Genomic DNA, 21,369 nt, shown 5'->3' on the forward strand with positions numbered 1-21,369 from the left:
CAGACGATGGAACGATGAGTTGCATGAGCTTTACGACGACATAGACATAGCGCAGCGAATAAAGATCCAGCGGCTACATAGGCTGGGTCATGTCGTCCGAATGGATACAAACGCTCCGGCTTTGAATGTATTCGATGTGGTACCAGCTGTTGGTAGCAGAGGAAGAGGAAGGCCTCCTCTACGTTGGAAATATCAGGTGGAGAAGGACTTGGCTGTTTGATGCATCCTATGGGCTGGAGGAATCACGTAACAGTGAATGGTGAACGCTATCGCGCAAAGAAGAACGACTTTTTGATGCCGGAAATTGAATCCCGTGATCTCCACAACATTTGGTTGCACCAAGATGGCGCTACTGGTGAAACAATGGATTTACTGCGTCGTCGTTTCGGTGAGCAATATATCTCTCGTCTCGGAACGGGTTGGCCATCAAGATTGATTTGTGGGATGAGTATGTAAAGTTATTCACGAGACACCGACTGAAGTCCTCCAGCGAGTCATTCAAAATTGGTGTTTACGGATGACCGAATAACTTCGCAGTTGCACAGGGATTATCTTTAAAAAATAAATGCCATGAATGGTTCTACACAAAAATAATAAAGATTGCCCAATCAATTTGAATTTTCGTTCTTTTATTCCGATTTAAAATCCGAAAAGAAATTAAATTAAATTCGGAAAATACCACAAGCTTTTCTTTTTTTGGTGATATCAATTAACAATATCTCATTCGATTTTCTTTCCTTTACTTAGAGAGGCAATAATAAATTGAAATTGGAGCAAACGAGCGACCCGAATTTGGGTTGTTGTTGTTGTAGTAGCTTACAAATCCTTGCTTAGAATATTGAAATCATCAGTCGCTGTCATCAATGGAACGGAAAATCTCGGAAACCGGCTGTTTCGCCGGGGTGGGACCACAGGGCGAGGGGTGATAGATGAGTAAGTTTAAACAGGTGAAGAGGTAGTTGGTGTCGTGAGGGATACCTTCACGTGCCAGGCAAATATTGTGTATATCGGCGTCAATTTGGAATAAGTGGGAGTCCATAGCCATATAAAAAAAAAAAACTGAAGCTTTCATAGTTTTTTAAATTTATGAGTTAGGTATTAGCTTAACTAAATGTTTTTTTCATAGCTCTATACCTAAAATATTTTGCCTAGAATTATTCATATAATCAAGCACCAACAGTTGCTTTTTTCACGAAACAATAATTAATAATTTTTAAATTATCCCCAGTCAACCATTTAACCTACCCATCCAGCACTTGTTACATCGCCGTATCACTACGGCAACCGTAGCAACCTTTTCGTTAGATTTCATAAGAAACTTTGGAATTTTCTCATAGTCAGAAATTAATTTTTGGAAGCCAAAGAAGAGAAAATCGCGTTCTGAGTTTTTACGAAAAATAACGATTGAAATCTTTTTGCAAGACTAAGCTTTTTGAACGTATTTCATAATGATAAATTGCGTGTCGCGCGGTAAAGAAGCCCCGATCGAATTACCGAAAATTGGCAATAAAAAGCCTATAGTGCTCTCGTCACAGCGCTTCAATAAGTTGCTAAACAATGCCAATCAGGTGGAAAAGTTGCAAGCTCAGAAAGAAATCGAAGAAGAACAGAAATATAAGGAATACTTGAAGGAGGGATCGGATCAATTGGTAGCACATTTTAAGGGCAACATACAAAGGACACAAGATGAGAAGCTGGCTGAGATCAAGGCGAATATGGAACAAAAAATTACAAAAAGTGAGGCATCATCATTAATGTATAGAACGAATCACGTAAAATCAGTGCCAAAAAATGCCAGCAAGCACCGAATCCGAAACAAGTTGTCTATACTGTTCAATACACGACTCCCAGATGCAACATTTATACGAAAATCTCAGTTAATATTGGGTGTGCAACTAAGTTTTAAAGGTTTTTTTTTCGATTTCAAAAATGTATTGTTAAAAATTGGTACAACCTATTTTATCCAAAATACTGTCCATCACTAGCTATAAGTTTTTTCCACTTCTCTGGTAATGCATGGATTCCGTCCCAATAAAACTGCTCGCTTTTGGAGGCGAAGAACTCATCAAGCCAATTTTGGATACCTTCAACCGAAGTGAAACGCACTCCCGTAAGGGCATTCTGCATCGACCAGAACAAATGGTAATCTGATGGTGCAAGATCTGGGCTATAAGGTGGGTGGGGTAGAACTTCCCATCCGCTACCATCGATATAGGTTTTGACCACTTGTGCGACATGCGGCCGAGCATTGTCATTGCATAAAAGATCAATGTCTCATGTCTGGTTTCCCATTCCGGACGTTTTTCCGCAATTGCTCGCTTCAAACGCATAAGTTGTTGTCTGTAGAGTGCTCCGTTTATCGTCTGACCACTTTTCAGTAGTTCGTGGTAAACGATTCCCTTCTGGTCCCACCAAACGCAGAGCATTACCTTGCTGACATGGATATTTGGCTTTGGCGTCGATGGTCCGGGTTCGCCACGCTTAACATACGCTGCCTTGCGCTTCGGAACCAGTACTCGCAGGTGGAAATTGATGGAGCATTCTCACCGTAAGCCTCACACAGCATCCGATAACTTTCCGCTGCACTTTTCTTCAGATGGAAGCAAAATGGCAACGCGAATGAAGTTTTGTAGGCACAAAAGCTGACATAGTCTTTGTATAAAAAAATTTTTTGTTTACACTTCGACGAAATGACACAAACTAAGAAACGACACTTAATGATTACGCTTTCACATGAAACTCGTTACACAAATACTCAGTACAATTTGACACTAGTATTACTATATGTTTTAAATCCTTTAAAACTTAGTTGCACACCCAATACATTGATTACAAACATACGACAAACCCGATTCCCAATTTCAATAAAATATGCTGAAAGCATGCTAAAAAATTCAATACATATTAGGGTGGTCCAAAAAAAAATTTGTATGCTGCCGCCCCCCAAAATAGGAAAGAATGAAAAATAAAAAGACCCGTATTTTTTTTTTTTTTTAATCAGACCATATTTAATGGTGCCGCCGGGGCTTTGAAATATCCCATGTATTTTGCATGGGAAAAAAATACTTTTTCGTAGATTTCATGTAAAAACCTGGAAAATGAATATATTTTAAACGGATAACTCAGTTTCTCTTCATAATTGGTCAGGGAATAACAACCAATTATGAAATAATTAATTTTTTTTGTATTAACTATTTTCATAAAAGTAATATAAAATATTGTTTTTCGATTTTTTCTTAGATTTTCGTTTTATGGGGGCTTTTTGGGCTTCTATAAAAAATAGTTAATACAAAAAAATTAATTATTTCATAATTGGTTGTTATTCCCTGACCAATTATGAAGAGAAACTGAGGTATCCGGTTAAAATATATTCATTTTCCAAGTTTTTACATGAAATCTACGAAAAAGTATTTTTTTCCCATGCAAAATACATGGGATATTTCAAAGCCCCGGCGGCACCATTAAATATGGTCTGATTAAAAAAAAAAAAATACGGGTCTTTTTATTTTTCATTCTTTACCATTATGGGGGGCGGCAGCATAAAAATTTTAATATAAATTTTTTCCCATGCATTTTAGGACCACCCTAATACATATACAATACACGAAATTTTCTAAATTGATTTTTTTTTTAATTCCTTGTTAGTTTCCAGTGTAAGCTAAAAAGTAAATTCTAACTCCTTTATCGTGTATTATTCATCTATTTAGTGCAGGAGGACATCCACCAGTCGAAGGAAAACGAGGAACGAGAAAGAAGCGAGCGACTGGCTAAGGCGCAAAACTTAATGGAACAACTAAAGCCCGGACCCAAGGATCTACACTCAGCGGCCATGCAAAGCGAAGTACTTCGTGCGCGAAACGTTCAACGCAATATAAATAAAGAGTTCGAAAAGGCTATTAAACGGCAGGAATGCATGGATAAGTTAGCCTGTGAGCATCAAGCGTTTGCGTTCATGCAAGAGGACCAACTGCGACAATTGGAACGCGAACAGAACATGAACACGTACAAGAAAGAGATGCTTCAAACAATCAACGAGTCCTACAAACAGCGCGTGGAGCACAAAAAGCAGCTCATCAAGGAGCAACAGGCTATACGAGAGGCAATGGATCAGGAAATCAAGGCACAAATCGAAAGAGAGAAAGCAATTATGGAGAAAAAAAGAGCTTCACTGCGCAAAAATGCACTAGAAGCCATGAAAATGGTAGAGCAACGTAGATTAAGTACGTTATCGTAGCTATTTTAAATTGTGCTTTTTAACCTTCTCTCACATTTCAGGGGAGCGTATGACCGAAGAGATTGAGGATCGCTTGTGTTGTGTTTATAATCTGGGCAAGTTGGACATGGATGTCGTCAAAAAGGACGAAGAAGCGAAGCAACTAATCTACGGTGAAGAGAAGAAACAAGAGATGCAAGCTCAGTTCTTCCGCTGTATTCAGGCTAAGACAGACGCAGCGGAGGATGAGCGCGTGCGTCGTGATATTAGTCGCATGCAACTGAAATTCACGGCAGAGGAGCAAGAAAAAATACGTAAGGACAAGGCGGCAAAACAGGCACGTATAGAAGCATATATGCGCGAACTGCAGCAGCAAAAGGAAGTTAAACGTCGCGCCGAGGAAGAAAAGCGTTACGATATGGCCACCCGCTTTAAGAACTGTGAAGTAAATCGTCTGTTTGAGGAGGCACAAAAGCAAAAGCGTCTTACGCAAATAAAAGAAACGCGTGCCTCATTAAAGGAACAGCTCGAACTCAAGAAACGCGTTGAAAATGAAGATAAGGAACTAATGCGCTCCACCTGTGAGGACAACAAAGAAGAGCGAGAGGATAAGTACTTCTTTGAATATGCACGCAATCTCATGGAGGATGCACACAAAAAGGATCGGCCATTATATCCCTTCGTCAAGGTGGTACAACAGTATAAACGTGAGCGTGGCATCGATTGTGAACGCAAAACCCCAAGGCATCTGGTGACGCAGGTGAACATTGGCACTCGCCCGCCTATCGATGGTAAGACGAATGTCGATCACTTATCCGCCACATTGGTAAACAAACCGAAACCGGCGCAATTGAAGGCAACACATGACAGCTCAACAGAAGCAATGCACATCAGTAAATCTGTTCCAATAGGCAAAGAAACAACGTTGGCAATGGGAAAAATGGAAAGGAGTGTAAAGGACAGCATACTGGAAAACTGCCTTAAGATCTCCGAATTAATTGCAGCTGATGCGAAGAAGACTGGCAACGATGACAAAGAAAAATGCGACAATCGGTTAGTGGATTGCTTGAAACCAAGTAATCGTATGGCTCAATTGAAGAAGGACGACGATTGCGAATCATTGCTCAATTCCGGCAAAGTGCGCTATTCCCTGGGCGAACTGAAGAAAATGAATCAATTTCCATCGACGAAAGAACAATAGACGAAGCGTTAGCCATGAGACAAAGTGCCTGCTTTGGGAGCTGCGTCGGATTTGGATTGCTGAAACTTATTTCGTACAAATTCAATTATTTTTTGTGGGCCGCAGGCATTTTCAATTTCCAACAAATGATTTCTTGCATATAATATTTTGTTAGTTATTTGTGTCTTTATTTGACATGGAGCTTGGCTCCTCGACTGAACATCTGATTCATATAGCCATTTGATAGTTTACATAAACCGTTTGCTTTTGCGAATGCACTGGATTTCCACATATTAGCTTCGGATTCTGGGTGACCTACAAATAAATAATAAAAACTTTAATAGCCAACGGCATGAAATTTTAATTCAAATGCGTACACTGTTCACCTTTTCATAATCATCGTGAGCATTTTGGTTTTGATCCTTTTGCGATCACGACTAATTATTTGCATGCGTTCCGTCACCGAAGTTTGAAAGAGTATCAAATGGAGTGTGTGTATCGCGGAAGTCAACTAAAAGAAGCGAAAAAAATTAAAATAACAGCTGCAATTTTTCAGTTTTTACTCATTCATCAAACATATACACAAATATGGGAAATTCAAATTTAACGGTTATACATATTTTGTTCTAGTACGAGAAATTATTGGAATTTTCAAACAGATACTATTTATATATATAAAAATTAAGCCGAAAAAAGTGTGCATTTGTCCGGGGTAATCTCAGCAACGCGTGTAAGGAAAACAATGAAAGTTTCACACATTGTTGGTGTTTCTTTGGCAAAGGTTTCTGTGAAGTTTGGTTGAAATCCAAAAACGCGTGTGTGTGCGGTGCGTCGGTTAAGGGGTTAGGTGGGTTTCAAAAGCTCAAAATAGGTACATTTTTATGAATTTTTTTTTATTTAATCAACAGAATATTTCATTCCATCAATTTAACACATAAAAGATACATATTTTATAAGTAGCAACAAACTTTTTATCAATGACCTAGTTAACTTACGTAAAGAGAATACCCCAAACGCGGTTTACAGGGCCAAGTTCGCCGAATCCATCGCAGAATACAAATTTAACGGGTGGAAATTGATTTTTACTGACGGGTCAAAAGGATCCCACACTTCTTACGCAGTGGTAACAGAAAATCAGGAAGTTATCGCGTACGGCCTTCTATTTTCATTCTGCTCTATTTTCACCGCTGAAGCAACCGCCATACTACAAGCCGTTCAATACTGCGCCAAAAGTAAGGGTAAGCATATAATTTGCTCCGACAGTTTGTCCTGCTTCCAAGCCATTAAAAACAACAAAAAATCAAGCAAAATAATCGATAGTATCAAAAACACACTAATAACCCATCGGAGCAGCATCAAAATTATGTGGATACCTGGGCACTCCGGCATCCAGGGTAACACACTGGCAGATACAATTGCCAAAGACATGTCCATCACACCAACAGTCACATCACAAATCATTCTACCCAGCGACATACACCGACTCATTCATGAACAGAGGCAAACCAAGTTACTTCGCGAATGGTCGTATTACAAACATCATTATTCCAACATCAACCCTAAACGTTCCAAACCTACATATCCAACATCGGTACCCACCAACCACATTACCCCATACACACGACTCCGTATTGGACACACCATTATCACCAGCGTACACCTATTAAAGGGTAATACACCCAACACCTGCCCCTTCTGCCAAGCAACAGTAAGTGTACATCACCTACTGGTATCCTGCCCAGAACTTGCTTCTCAAAGGCATCACCACTTCAGGAGCACAGACCCTCTTCTACTTCTAAAAGAAGCCACTGAAGAAAACATCAAACATATTTATAAATTTCTGAAGGACACCGACCTACTCCGTCGTATCTGATTCAACATACAGTACATCACGAGACAGCCGAAAGCCTCTGCTGCTAGCGCTGCGTTTGCTTAGTTTACTTTTAATTTTATTATCATGTAAGCTCTAAAAAATAAAATAAAAAAAAATAAATAAATATAAGTAATTTGTGAAATTTTCATTGAAAAATTTTGAAAATTAAGGCGTGGACACGTCGTCTCCTATGACCCCTCAAAAAAAAGTTCTCTCGGCGTAGTCAGGATAACTCATGACAGATTCATCTGAAATTCAAAAACAAGACGAAGGAAAAAAAAAACAAAAATTACATTTTTGGCGGCGTTGAATACAAAAAACCCTTATTTTGAGTAGAATTTTACTCGGATCAATTTGAAATTTTAGGAGAATATTTTAAACATATTATACTATTTAATAAGACAAAAAAAAATAAATCGATTTTTTGAAATTTTGATACCCACCTAACCCCTTAAGTGAGTGTGTTTTTGCTATTTGCCGCACGTATTTTTTGTACCGCACATAGCATTCATTAGAATTGAATACATTTTGGTCGTGTGTGTCTGGGCCGATTATTATGAAATTTGGTATATATATATATTTTTCCACGGTGAAGGTTAGTATAATATGCTTATTGATTCCACTCACCACCAGGTGGCGCCGCCGAAGCCCAAAACGAGGACCCGGGTAACCCTAGGATGTGTTTTTACATTGTGGGTATCAAATCAAAGCTACTGATGAGTGCTTTAATACAGAGTATTTTTTAGATCTCTGAGTGACCAGGGTCTCGAGATATAGCCGAAAAGGTGGACCAAGGTACCCTTGGATGTGTTTATATATTACAATATGGGTATCAGATGGAAGCTGTTGATGAAAGCTTTTAAGTGAGAAAGGATATGGAGCTGAAGATGGAAGAGGAAAAGGAATAGCTACAGGAAGACAAAGAGGAAAAGGAAGAGAAAGAGAAAGAGGAAGACCACTTATTATTAAAAATTAAAAAAAAAATTCTAAAAAATTCTAAAAAATTTTAAAATGTTACATATACGCTTATTATATAAACGTTAATTTGAAGTCAGTTATAGTGAAAAATTCATTGTATCATTGCCGGCGTGACTGGTGATACGTTTTCTACGTATTACCTGTGTACTCACAAATATACGGTTGAAGCAAATATATGTCAGTTTTTTTACTTCGCCTGGAAAAGTTTATATAAATTTAAGAAGAGTAAATAGAACTTATTTTATATCAGATTTCACGCAAAAAAGTCATTTGCACCTCAACACATAGCTGGGTTAAAGCGGAGGGGAATAGAACAGTTCTCTTCTCCTTCTCCGCTTTTTCGTACACGACGAAGTGTATGTATCATACGATTGATGTTGTTGTTTATGTGTAAAGGGGAGCGCATCTATGCAAATGCAGAACGGAACAACGACGCGCTCAAACTTTCTTTCTGATCTGATTTCCAAGCAAACAACAAGTGAGTATTTTTTCTCCAGAGAAAACCACGTTTAATTAATTAATTCAGATTTTTTTAAAGACGGCCAGCGGAACGGGCGGGTTTTCGCTAGTATACGTATACAAGGACATTGACATACAGGATTGCAACGACAGATTGTAGGTAGCGTTCTATGCTTTTACAACAACAACACAGTATTTGTCTTTGTAACGGCTTAAAACATTCTCGCAAAATTTTTGAGGTATACTGCTGAAGTGACAGTACTTAGTCTGAATAAAGATTCAGCAGCTTCGTTGGCTGGGCCATGTCGTCCGAATGGAAACAAATGTTCCGGCTCTGAAAGTATTCTATGCGGTACCAGCTGGTGGTGGCAGAGGAAAAGGAAGGCCTCTGCGTTGGAAAGATCAGGTGGAGAAGTTTCAACTGACGCTGGTCAGCACGAGAAAGAAACGATTGGCGCGCTTTGTTAAACTCGGACAAAATCGGATAAGCGGTTGTAGCGCCAATCAAGAAGAAGAAGAAGAAGTGCCTACACACAATTTCAAGTCGGTCGCATGGTCGAGATTCATTACACTCCTGTACCAGAATTACCATATTTCGTATTTAGCTTTTTTAAATAAAGATGAAATTCAAGGCGTATTTATTCAAGGTGACAGCAGTAGTACAAAAACAAAAAATTAAATGTATTCTTTTTGGGCTCCAAGACGATTGGGGTAATAAGTAATGAATAAACGTAAACAAAGTCTTTCGAGTGTCGCGTTAAATGATTCGAACAGCATCTGGCAACAAGTGCTTCCTTCCCCCACAGGTTATAATTAGACAGTTAGTAATTGGTCTTTTTAAAAAAGGAAAATCCCAAAGAAAAATTGAGGAATATGTGAATAAAAGTCGAGGAACTGTCCAGCACATCATACATCGCTTTACTAGAGGAGGAAGAGTAAGAAACAAGCAGAAAGAAAGCAAAAAAAAAGGCGTTTTCAGAAAGGGACGAGGCATTTATTTTGCGGGAAGTGAAGAAAAATCCTCATCTTAGTGCTCCAAAATTGACGAAGATGGTTGAGGAGCAGCTAAATATCCACGTTAACCCCGAAACTGTAAGAAGAGTTCTCAGAAAGCATGGTTATAATGGTCGTACGACCAGAAACAAGCCATTTATTAGCAGCAAAAATCGAAAAAAAGGTTGGAGTTTGCGCTGAAATATGTCTACAAGGATATGAGTTTCTGGCAAAAGGTTCATAACGGTATAATGCACCGTAGAGGTTATAATAATATTTTTGTAGGTTCTCTTTACAGACGAAAGTAAATTTAACTTATTTGGCTCTGACGGTAAGAAGATGGTATGGCGACAAAAAAACACTGACTTTCAGCCGAAAAACCTAACTCCCAGTATGAAGTACGGCGGTGGCTCCGTCATGGTTTAGGGCTGCATGGCAGGTGGTGGAACTGGAAATCTTCAACATATTCCAGGCATAATGGATAAATACGTTTATATAGACGTTTTGAAGCAAAATCTTAAGCCAAGTGTCGAAAAACTAGGGATCGAAGGCGACTTCTATTTTTACCAGGACAATGATCCTAAGCACAAGTCGTTTGTTGCGCGGGAATATCTATTATATAACTGGCCCCACGTATTGGAAGTACCACCGCAGTCTCCAGATATAAATATAATTGAAAACTTATGGTTCCGTCTTGACCAAAACCTGCGGAAACATAGCATTTCTTCAAAACAAAGTCTTTTAGATGCCTTACAAGACGAGTGGCGTGCAATTCTTTCCACATATACCTGTAAGTTATTAGAATCAATGCCCCGACGTCTAAAAGCCGTTATTTCCGCCAAAGGCGGCCCAACAAAGTATTAATTTGTTATTTAAGTTCAGTTCAGCTAAGGTGGCTCACTTTCACTGTGAGATAGATTTGTGAATTATTTTAGTTTTTGTTCATTTTTTTATAATAAACAAAGAAAGTTCTTCATGTAAGCGATAAATTATTGAAGCTAATATTCAAACAATAAAAACACATAAATCTTTTTTCCAATCTGTGGTATTTTTAAACAAATTTCTACTAAATCTGATGACTAGGAAGTGTGGCTCACTTTGACTGTGACTCACTGTATGTTAAGTTATCCAAATTATAATAAAATAATAATTCAATATTAATTCAAAATATCCAAATAATTTTTTTGTTTGTTTTTTATTTGTTAGGATTTAATTTAACCGCCACGATTATTATGAATATAATAACAATCTAAACAACGAAATATGCAAACAAAGCACAATTTTTTGACAGAAGTGCCCATGGCCAATTAATCAGCTGTTCTACTGATATCACCTTCTATGTATAGATACGCCTTGATCAAATTTCATTAGGTTCCGAATTACAGTATAAGTAGAATCAAATCGCTGAGCGAACTTCGTCGAATGAAAGTTCGCTGTCAAAATTAAAGCATATTGCAGTACATGAGATTGTTTGAACTCCTTAACAGATAAGGGACGATGGTTAACGCTCCCTTCTAACTCCACTGTAGTACTACAGGGTGCGATAAGTGTTTTTTATATTAAAGATAAAGTGTTCAAAATGCCGTCACGATCGGAAGAAAACTATTAGGAGGCAGCTCCTCCAGCACTTTCAAATTTTCTATTTTTTGAAATTCATTTACAATCTAAAGAATATCTTTTCAATGATTTAAGCTCAATAGAAAATCTAAACAGTCACCATGAAGTCAGTCGAACGAATGATGAGTAAGAACGAAATTTTTGTTCGCGTTTTTCTCGAAATACGTTTCTTTCCACGCTGTCGAATATAACTCAAAAAATAATCAAAATATCAACTTAAAATTTTAGAGGGATATTCTTTCTTTAACATATTGGCCTTCACGTGTACCTCAGATTTTATATTAGTTAAGTTATATTATTAATTATTACTTTAAGTTAAGTTATATTATTATCACTTTAAATTTTTCATTTTTTTATTAAAAATAGGTAAGCGCAAAGCGGAATAACTTATTTTAATGAAACATTTTTATCTGGTTGATTTCAGTTGATTACCCGAGGCTGTACATACCACGGCGCAAATTAAAGGAGACACGTTTGAGGAGTTGTAGCGTCGCAATTTTGTATTTTTTTATTTCAAAAAAATTTTGCATATCCATTTAAGCATGAATATTAACATGCAATTTATTTTAAGATAATAAATACTCTCAGTTTTTCGCAAAAAATTATTGAAAAACTTGTTGTCTGGAGGAGCTGCCCCCCCTTAAAAAAATTTAAACGGTGTACTAATGATAGGCTCCTTTCCTACCGCGTTTTACTAAGCCCACTTTACTTACTTGTATACAGGGCCCGGAACCCTTCTACAACCATCAAATCCACGGTTAGCAAACGGGCTACTTCGACCCACAAGCGAGCTGGGCAGACTGAGAGAGGCTGTACATGGACAAAACTAATGTTACCTGCCATGTCCGACCGACTGTCGCAGGCAGCTTCTATAGGCGAAGCACATGAAAAAAGAAGGTACGTTCAAACGACAGTCGGTTCTACGTTACCGGAACGACCCGGATTTATATCCGGCCAAGGACTGTCACTTCAGCAGCATTCCCTATATATGTATGGGGAATGTTTATGCTGCTACAACACGAAAAAGGTAGGCATCTCAGACAGGGCTCTCTGCCCAGCATGGGGAGCGAAGGATGAGACGACGGAATACTTTCTGTGTGTCTGCCGAATAAGGCAAAGTGCAAATTTTTTTCCAAATATGTCTACTACGTATGGCCTTCACGAGACACGTTTGGAATATAAGCTAAATCGATAAAATACTTCATAAAAAAAATGTATTTTGCATCAAAATTTGCATACTATACTAAGTTATGTTAGGTTGGACTTGGCTGATCCTGTAGATTGCACATAGAACAGAAATTGATCCATAGCAATACCAAGTGTTTATATGGAGAGTTCAAGAACTTTACATTTTGTCTTTAATACACACAATTCAGATAATTTAAGTAGGCTGCTAATTTTTTGATCTGCCACGCTTTCTAGACTTGAAAATTATTCAGAACCTAAGCGGTTTATTCGTGTTTTGCTACGGGCACGGCATCGGCAGAGTAGGTGTTCCAGAGTTCCGTATATATACACATAGTAGAAAAAGTCTGTGTTCACCTATGCAAATATTCTTTGCATTAGAAAAAGTTCAAAACAATAAATATTTCAGAAATTTTTTTTAATGAGTTTTATTTAGTTCACTTAACCGTAACTATCACACATATTTCGCTACCAATAACAAAATCAAATTTAAAATGAAATCACATAAAATTAAAAAGGCCATTCAAACTAAACGGAAAAAGTTTGCGTTCACTTCAATAATAATAAAATAAAAGGCTTAAGATCATAGAAATGTTTTAAAATTAATAGCTAGTTGGATAACCACGCCTTTTTATGACTTCTAGAAGGCGTCTTTGCATTGATCCAACTAGTTTGGCTGTTACTTCTGGACTTCCCATTCCTCTTTAAGCGCGTTCTTAAGCATTTCCTTGCTAGTTATTGTACGCTCTCGTATTTTTTTTTTTCTAGAACGTCCCATAAGTGCTCAATGGGGTTAAGGTCAGTTGATTGTGGGGGTGTGCGAAGTTGTTTTGGAACATTATACAACAACCACAACCTAACAATCTCTGCTGTGTGTTTCGGGTCGTTGTCCTGTTGGAAAACAAATCTTTCACCGAGTCCCAGTTAGATTGCACTTTCTCTCAAATTCGTTTTTAAAATATCGAGATAATCATGTCTGTTCATTATTGACTCAATAAACTGTATATTTCCAACGCCCGAACTAGCCATACACGCCCATATCATGACACCTCCTCCCCCATGCTTTACCGTAGGTACCAGATTTTGCTTTCCAAGTGCCGTTCCGTTTTTCCTCCAAATAATTTTACGACCTTTTATCCCGAAAATGCAAAACTTGCTCTCTTCTGAAAAAATCACACTATTCCAAAACTCAGGTGGCTTGTTTACGTATTCCTTGGCGAAAGCCAGCCGCTTAAGTCGATTTACTCGCGATATGAAGGGTTTTTTTCGGGCCACTCTGCCGTAAAATCCGTTTCTTTTTAGAATTTGTCTTACTGTATCTGGATGTACTTTCTTTTGGTATTTTACTTCTATGTCTTTTGAAATTTAGCTTGCTGTTAGTCGTGGATTAGACTTCACAAGAATAGTTATGTTACGTTCTTCTCTTTCTGTCAGTTTTTTTGGACGCCCAGAACGAGGCTTAGACTCCAAACAATTCGTTTGCTTGAAGTTGTTTATCACTCTTTGGACCGAGGAGTATTGCCTCCCAACAATTTTCGCGATTTCCCGATAGCTCTTACTATTTTGCCACAAACTTGCAATGATTTTCCTTTCGCCAATATCTATTTCTTTTCGCCTTTGGTCCATAGTAACAAAAAATGTATTTCTAATATCAGTTTTTCCCTCTTCAGATTTGTTCTTAACCGCGTCAACTACATGAATGATTTAAAATTAAATTTAACGTAATTGCCATGCAAATAATCGTCACTATTCGAAATGAACGCACACTTTTTCTGCTCAGCCTATTTAAGTAACTGTACTACAATCCCGTTATCTGAACACGACGCAGTTCAAACTCCAAAAAAGTTTGTTCATACCCTCTACGAATAATTTTCTTTGAAATAAGTGAAAAGAAATAACTGAGAGTTTTAAGATAAACACGTTAAATTATTTTAATACTTTATAACAGTGGGTGAACGCAGACTTTTTCTACCATGTGTATATATAATTGGCGCGTACATCCTTTTTGGGTGTTTGGCCGAGCTCCTCCTCCTATTTGTGGTGTGCGTCTTGCTGTTGTTCCACAAATGGAGGGACCTACAGCTTCAAGCCGACTCCGAACGGCAAATATTTTTATGAGGAGCTTTTTCATCGCAGAAATACAATCGGAGGTTTGCCATTGCCTGCCGAGGGGCGACCGGTATTAGAAAAATGTTTTTCTTAATTTTGGTGTTTCTCTGTGAATTCCGAATGGTAGTCACGCACCAAGCCATTCGGCTACGGCTGCCGCCAGTGTTCCGTATACTATACTATAAAAGAGAATTAAGTCTAAAAAATATTAACTAGCTTACCTGCTTGAAAAGTTGTGCCTTCAGCTTGATATTAGCAGGAGCGTTTGCCTCTATTGGATCCTGAAAGGTTTCCCTGTGCAGACTCCAAACGAATATCAGCGTATCTTTAATTGTCTGGACAATACGTTGAATGTGCTCAGTCTGAAGTAGACGTCGCACCAGATAACCACGCACATGCGCATTAATTATAGTCACTGCTTTCTCTCGTCGGTTTGACTCTTCAAAGGCATCAATATTCGCTGCGTTTTGCTATTATGTTTTTTTAGTTAGTTTCCGAGTCGGAAGTCAATCAATAAAAATGTGAAAATAGTATAATTCAAAGTTTTATTCCATAACTTTTTTTGATTATATAACATTTTCAAACGTTTTTCAAAGATATTTAGGCACTTAGAGGCAGTTACAAAACTCTTTGTAGCTGTGTTATATATGTATATATTATATTATAAACATATATATATGTATATATGTATAATATCTGCCCGTTCAAAGGTGTATAAGAACATCCTGAATTGCAGTAAGACAATACTAATTAAATTTATCCATTTCATTTGATTACGCCTTAACGTATGGTAAGCAAGTTGATATTAAAAATGAAAAAAGAAAATAATCTGAAATCTATAAAAAAATGTACGCCTGTAAATGCATTATTTCATACGTAAATGTAGGCAAAATTAATTTATGAAAGAATAAATAGAAAATGATTGTTGATATAGTTCCAAAAGGTAGCTATTGTTTGGCTAATTTTATAAGTTTCTTGTTTTTAACAGTTCATCACATATTAGATATGTATATACAGTGTATGACTAGACTTAGTTGGTTACTTGATTGGTTAATAGATAAGGCACAGTAACAGGTCATCGCCGTTATGAAATAAGTAACTGATGACTATTCGATAGGCTGGAATATCTTTCTGAAAGGCTTTCACTTTACTGAAATGCAATCAACTATTAGTATAAAGTTTTTAAAGAGAAGAAGAGGTAAAATACATATAATAATAATCTAATGCAGTATTAATATTTAATACGATGAAACTTATCTAACTTAATAAAATGGAGTATCCAAAATAACGGATTATAATAATTTTTCTGGTGATAACCTCACTCATCAAATTTGAATTTGCCAACTAATTTATGTGCTTCTAATGAATACGACTATGCCAAGGCGTATCTGTAAAAGGTGGCGTAATAAGAGTAGTTGATTTCCTCTTCTTCCAGTCGCCTTTAATTTAGAAATATAATGTATAGAAAATTCTGCAAAGAGCTCCCCATCAAACTCAAATTCAGGCTACCGGATCACTGCAGTGTGTTCCAAGCAGAGGTGGCCGCAATTAAAGAAGCAGCTGACTGGCTACTTACTTGCGTAATAACTGTTAAGGGGGTCTTCTGGTCTCGAGGCCCTGAAATGAAGGGTTTTTTTGGGGATTGATTGTGACAAATCCTGTGAATATTTAAAAAAATTTTTTTTTTTATTTTAAAGGTACATGTCTTGGCTTTTAAAAAATGGTTTTGACTTTGAAAAAAATTAACACCCGCGACCTTGAAATGGCGCTGAAGACGTCCACCTCCAAACGAAACAGGTCTCCATTTTGGTCACGGTTTTTCCACCTGGGTAATCAGAAAGCAAAAATTAGATATGCGTTGTCTTCAGAGTTGCCCTGGTTAAGTTTTCCCGTGACAGATTTTTTTTTTTAAATTTTTTTCAAAAGATATGCAACAATTTGCAAAAAAAAATTTTTTTTGCTCATTTTTTGAACTTTAAAAGGTTATAAAAATGGAATGAAAAAAAATTTCAAAAATCGTACAAGGGGAAACTTAGCGGTAAGTTTTCCGAACCTTTTAAGACCAAAACCATTGAAATCGGAGTATAACTACTATGAAAAGTGTGACCAAAATGCTTAAAAAACACGATTTTCGGGGAAACGCGTTTAAAGATAAAGTTTATGATAAAACGGCCGGAGGAGGGTACACTTCGGTGCCCAGAAAAATGTGAATAAATGCGATTTTCAAAAAATCCTTTCTGTGGCGTATTCTCGCATACACATACAACAAAATTATGCAAAAAAAAAAAATCGATTTTTTTTTCGCTGGAGACCAGAAGACCCCCTTAAGAAGGTAAATATTTACTCCGATAGCCAAGCGGCCATCAGGGCCCTAGGCTCTATTATGGTGCATTCGAAGCTGGTCAGGGAATGCCTGGTCTCACTCTCGATTGCATCAGAATTCTTTGACATAAAGATAATTTGGGTACCTGGTCACAGTGACATTGCAGGAAACTGCGAAGCCGACGAGCTGGCCAGACAGCGGACCTGTGAGGCAATATACCCGCGAAAGGAGAGGATCGGGATCCCCTTGACAACCTGCGCTCTACTCCTGGAAGGATGGGCTATGCACCAACTCAGCGAACGCTGGGCAAGTACACGAACGTGTATGGTCGCGAAGTCCTTCTGACCACGTTTGGATAGGAGGCGTTCGAGGGATATCCTGGGAATGACAAAATGTCATCTCTCAAATTTCGTGGGCATCATCACGGGGCACTGTCCGCACACATGCCGTGAGACTCGGAATCACTTCGAGTACTTTTTGCGTCAGCTGCATGGAGGATGAGGTGGAATCATCTCAGCACCTGCTCCTTAGCTGCCCAGCCTTCGCGGGACTAAGATTCAAGTATCTTGGTTCTCATTTCTTTTCGGCGCCTGCTGACATAGCAGGTGTTGATAACAAAAATCTGATGAACTACATCAGCAGCATAATGAGGTTAACACAACCGCGCACTAGTCACCGTTCGTAGTCAAAAAAACACACACACCACTCCCCCATCCCTTCCCTTCCTCCCCCCTTCTCTGTCCTTATATGGTATCACAAAGGACGAACCAAACTATTTCGTCCAAGTGGGCCCTACTCTCTGGGCAACCATTATAACCTAACCTAACCTAACCTAATGTATAGAAAATTCAATAACCGGAAGTTGTTGTTGTGATGTAAACGCGTGATAAACCAATTTAATCTATTTGTCATTCATTCCTTTCCTCTGATAATTCTAATTTCAAAAATGTTGTGGTTGCTCGAATGCTTCCACCTTGAATAGATTCACATTGGACTATGCCATATTCCGTTATTTTGGATACGCCGAATACGCAGCAATAGTGTTAGTTTCTATTAGTTTTCTACACTTTTTAAGAAAAACTTACGTGGCTGTTTGATGGCCCGGGCGTTTCTCCGTTCGAGCGACTTATGTTGTTGCTGCATATCGATGCAGAGGGAGAGATGTCACATGAAAAAAGGCGCCGTCGGGGAGTGCATCGGTTGCTACTTTGCGACGTCGTCGGCGTGGCGGATGTACAGGCCGATAGCTCTAAAGATGTTGGCTCGCATGCGCCCGTCATCATATCCATGGTACCCACCGAATTAGAAACAATTGAACTGTTGGCAGTTATTGTTGGCGATGACAGCGTCGGAGATTCTACATAGACCGACTTCGCTATCGGCGAATAATCCATCGACCTGTTACCACTACCACCAACTATATTTTGACTAATATGGGTGGTACCCATTTTGGCAGCAAGCTGCTCTAGCAAATACCGTTGTTGCTCCTCGAATACTTGTTGCATGCGTTGCTGTTCTCGTCTTTGATGCGCCAATAAGTCGAGAAATTTTTGACGGTGTTCAGTCTCGATGCCGTCAAAATGTTGATTGCCCACTGTTCTATCTTGCGCAGTTTCTGTTGCTGTTTTGGCCGATTGTATGCTTGGCATTGAAGGTCTGGGCTTCATTTGTTTGATAGTGGTTGTGCCGGAAACAGATTTTTTCAGTTGGCGACTAATTTTAGGTTTAATGACTTTTTGTTCATAGGGCGAGCGTTTATTTTTGTTGCTAGCTGAATGGTAATGCAAAGATGATGGGGAGGTAATATTTGCAGTTGAAGGCTTTAGCTGCAGTCGCGTTGGTATCGAGCGTGTTTTCAGATCTAATTTTTGTACGCGCTTCGCTTTTGATTCGACGGTATCACGTGTAGCACTCATGGAGAACAGGTTTGAGCGTTTAGTAGGATAGTTATCTTTAGGAGTAACTTTTTGCTGACGGATATGATCGATCAATGCTTTCGAAGGACCGTCTAATGTAAACGAATTCGAACGGACTAAACAGTTTTCGTTTTGTGGCACATGGCCAACATCCAGCGATACAGTTGTTGTCTGTGATCTCTCCGAAGTTGCTGCTTTCAAAGCTGGACTTGTAGCCGATCGCTGTGGTGGCTTCATATTAGAGCATCTTGGTGTGTCCTCTTTTGTTTCCGATGCCGAAAAGTTTTCAAACTTGAGAATTTTGCTGGTAATATTTGTTAATTTTCGATGAGTTTTAAGATCTCGATCAAGATTTTTTGGGAGCCCCATAGAGTTAAAACTTTCATCTGAGCTAAGCTCTTCGATCAACGATTTGTTTAATTCTTTCTTCGAGTTTTCGTTATTGTTTACATTTATGGTATCAATGCTACTTTGTGGATTAATGCCATCAAAAAAAGTTCGTGAACTTGAGATTGGTGTTGGCGGATCAATGCATATCGATGGTATTTTCTTTAATGCTTTATCCGAACATTTTCCCATCGACTTCTGACATGTTAGATAATTTAGATTAGCACTTTCTTCAATCTCATTTCGCTCAACTTTACATGCAATTTGTTTTTCTTCTGAATGATCTAAATTTATTTGCTGTTGTTGCTGTTGGAACGTTTGAATTTCATCCTCTGACAAAGGTGTTAAAATTGTATTTGAACGATGATCATAGATCAATGTTTCAGATTTTTGCAACTTTTGCATACGTTGATAAAGATTCGATTCCGATGAATGTGGTTCGCACATTGCTGAATCAGGATCGGTAGCTGCACTTGGAATTGAACGATTTAATTTAAACAAATCCCGACAAGGCACAATCGATTTTTTTTCGTTTTCGCTTTGAATCAGCAGATCTGAGAGCAACATATAAGAAGTATCAACTTCTTCACGTTGAACATCTACTTCTATTATGTGATCAGATGCGCTACTACTACTGCTGCTCTGGTGGGTATTATCCATTGCTTCTGGGTCCTGGTTCATCTCCTGAACCATTGTGCCGTATTCAAAATTGCAATTTTGTCCCCTGCGTCGAGTTTTTTCCAGTCGTTGTTCTAGTTTTAGTGCCCTCTCTTTGAATTTTTCCATTTGCCGCCGTTTTTCTTGTGTCATCTGGGAAAAACATATGTACAATGACTATCTGACAATGAATCGAAAAATAGTAATTTTTTTTTATAAGATTAATAGCGCGTGAATTGTAATATTGGGCTAATGATACTCCTACCGTCCGAACGTTTGCCGATCTAGATCATACATACATACCAATGGCGGTAAAATAGGAACTCCATCGATGCGGAACATTGACACGTACTTCTGTGGCGTTGCAACTGGTGATAATCTCTTATTTATGCATCCAGCCGAAGCTGCATTTATTACCTCTGCTTGCAGTTCTTGCATTATAAAAATTAGATACATATGCACTGAGAATACCGTTTCTTGGTCGTTAATTTAATTAACAAAAAGTATATTGTACTAGAGAAAATTAGCGGTGATATTATACGCAATTCATTCTATTAAATTTTGAATCATTCCGAAAATGTGTTCTGGCACTTTATCTCCAAAAGTAGTAAAAGTAAAATGAAAAATGAAGCAAGAACATTTCAAATTTATTGACTTTTTGTTTTCACCTAATCGTTTTACGTTCCTATGACTACCGCTCGTGAATGAAAGAAAACGAACCTAAATTTTTTAGCAGTTAGTGAACTTTCTTATGATTGCTGGAAGTAGGAAATAACAATTATTTATAAAAACTAATAAATTATTCAAATAATCTAGATGAAAATAATCGCGCCCGCTAATAAATAATTCAATCAACACGAATACACGAACAACTTTGACAACAACTACAAGCGTTTCCGACAAGTGTCAGTTGTATGCTTCTTCTTAGCTGTGCAGTGACAAAAATTACAATAGAGCCGCGCAGTGTAGTAGGGTTGTAAATTGCGGTTTTATATCTAGACGGAGACGGAGGCCAGTAAGCCAAATTTTCACTATATTTAAGTTAACATATAGCATGTGAATTCCATCTACATTTTAAAATGTAAAAAATCTCGTTGTTTTAGTTGGATTCTTAAGCAAGAGAGAATTGCTTGAAGCTCTCGTACCCGATATGTATTCACCATGATGTCGGAAGTATTAAACTGCTGATTTTCTGACTTTTAAGATATGCCCAGATATGAGTATTCGAATTTGTTGAGGATGTATGCTGCATTTAAACAAAATGTTGAATTATTCGAGTAAAATAAAAATGATAAATTAAAAGTTTTATGATAAAAAATCGCTTCAAATGTTTATCCTGCAATCAGTAAGAGGAAAATGAAAGCAACCCGAAGAAAATTGTGAAAGCGTCTAAATAAACACCAGTTTTAAAATGTTTAATAGCGCTTTTGTTTTAGATTTTTATAGGGTTACTTCAATAATTAAAATTAACAAAATAGT

General features: G+C 37.9%; 2 protein-coding genes across 5 annotated transcripts; one reads left to right on the top strand and one right to left on the bottom strand.

Annotated features, from left to right (window-relative positions):
• Positions 1-1,289: 1,289 nt before the first annotated feature.
• LOC129239550 (calponin homology domain-containing protein DDB_G0272472-like) lies at positions 1,290-5,567 on the top strand. Its single transcript, XM_054875122.1, has 3 exons — positions 1,290-1,737; positions 3,708-4,220; positions 4,276-5,567. The coding sequence occupies exons 1-3, from the start codon at positions 1,449-1,451 to the stop codon at positions 5,412-5,414; spliced, it is 1,941 nt and encodes a 646-aa protein (XP_054731097.1). The 5' UTR covers positions 1,290-1,448; the 3' UTR covers positions 5,415-5,567.
• Positions 5,558-20,622, bottom strand: LOC129239549 (uncharacterized). 4 transcript variants are annotated; one of them, XM_054875118.1, is made up of 5 exons: positions 20,194-20,622; positions 18,016-20,043; positions 14,829-15,077; positions 5,780-5,904; positions 5,558-5,728 (listed from the first exon to the last, which is right to left on the bottom strand). In XM_054875118.1, the coding sequence occupies exons 1-5, from the start codon at positions 20,344-20,346 to the stop codon at positions 5,581-5,583; spliced, it is 2,703 nt and encodes a 900-aa protein (XP_054731093.1). In that variant the 5' UTR covers positions 20,347-20,622; the 3' UTR covers positions 5,558-5,580. The 4 variants fall into 4 exon arrangements, with proteins under 4 accessions (XP_054731093.1, XP_054731094.1, XP_054731096.1 ...); XM_054875119.1 differs by having other exon boundaries at positions 5,558-5,708; positions 20,194-20,621; XM_054875121.1 differs by lacking the exons at positions 5,558-5,728; positions 5,780-5,904; positions 14,829-15,077 and adding an exon at positions 15,530-15,757 and having other exon boundaries at positions 20,194-20,616.
• Positions 20,623-21,369: the final 747 nt, after the last annotated feature.

The sequence above is a fragment of the Anastrepha obliqua genome, chromosome 2 (assembly GCF_027943255.1).
Source record: "Anastrepha obliqua isolate idAnaObli1 chromosome 2, idAnaObli1_1.0, whole genome shotgun sequence".
Lineage (NCBI taxonomy): Eukaryota > Metazoa > Arthropoda > Insecta > Diptera > Tephritidae > Anastrepha > Anastrepha obliqua.

Coding starts and splice junctions, on each gene's coding strand:
- LOC129239550 (XM_054875122.1), top strand. CDS start 1,449: ATGATAAATTGCGTGTCGCGCGGTAAAGAAGCCCCGATCGAATTACCG. Junction 1,738..3,707: donor GGAACAAAAAATTACAAAAA/GTGAGGCATCAT, acceptor TCATCTATTTAG/TGCAGGAGGACATCCACCAG. Junction 4,221..4,275: donor GGTAGAGCAACGTAGATTAA/GTACGTTATCGT, acceptor CTCACATTTCAG/GGGAGCGTATGACCGAAGAG.
- LOC129239549 (XM_054875118.1), bottom strand. CDS start 20,346: ATGTATCTAATTTTTATAATGCAAGAACTGCAAGCAGAGGTAATAAAT. Junction 20,044..20,193: donor TTCCTATTTTACCGCCATTG/GTATGTATGTAT, acceptor TGTTTTTCCCAG/ATGACACAAGAAAAACGGCG. Junction 5,729..5,779: donor CTCACGATGATTATGAAAAG/GTGAACAGTGTA, acceptor TGGCTATTAAAG/TTTTTATTATTTATTTGTAG.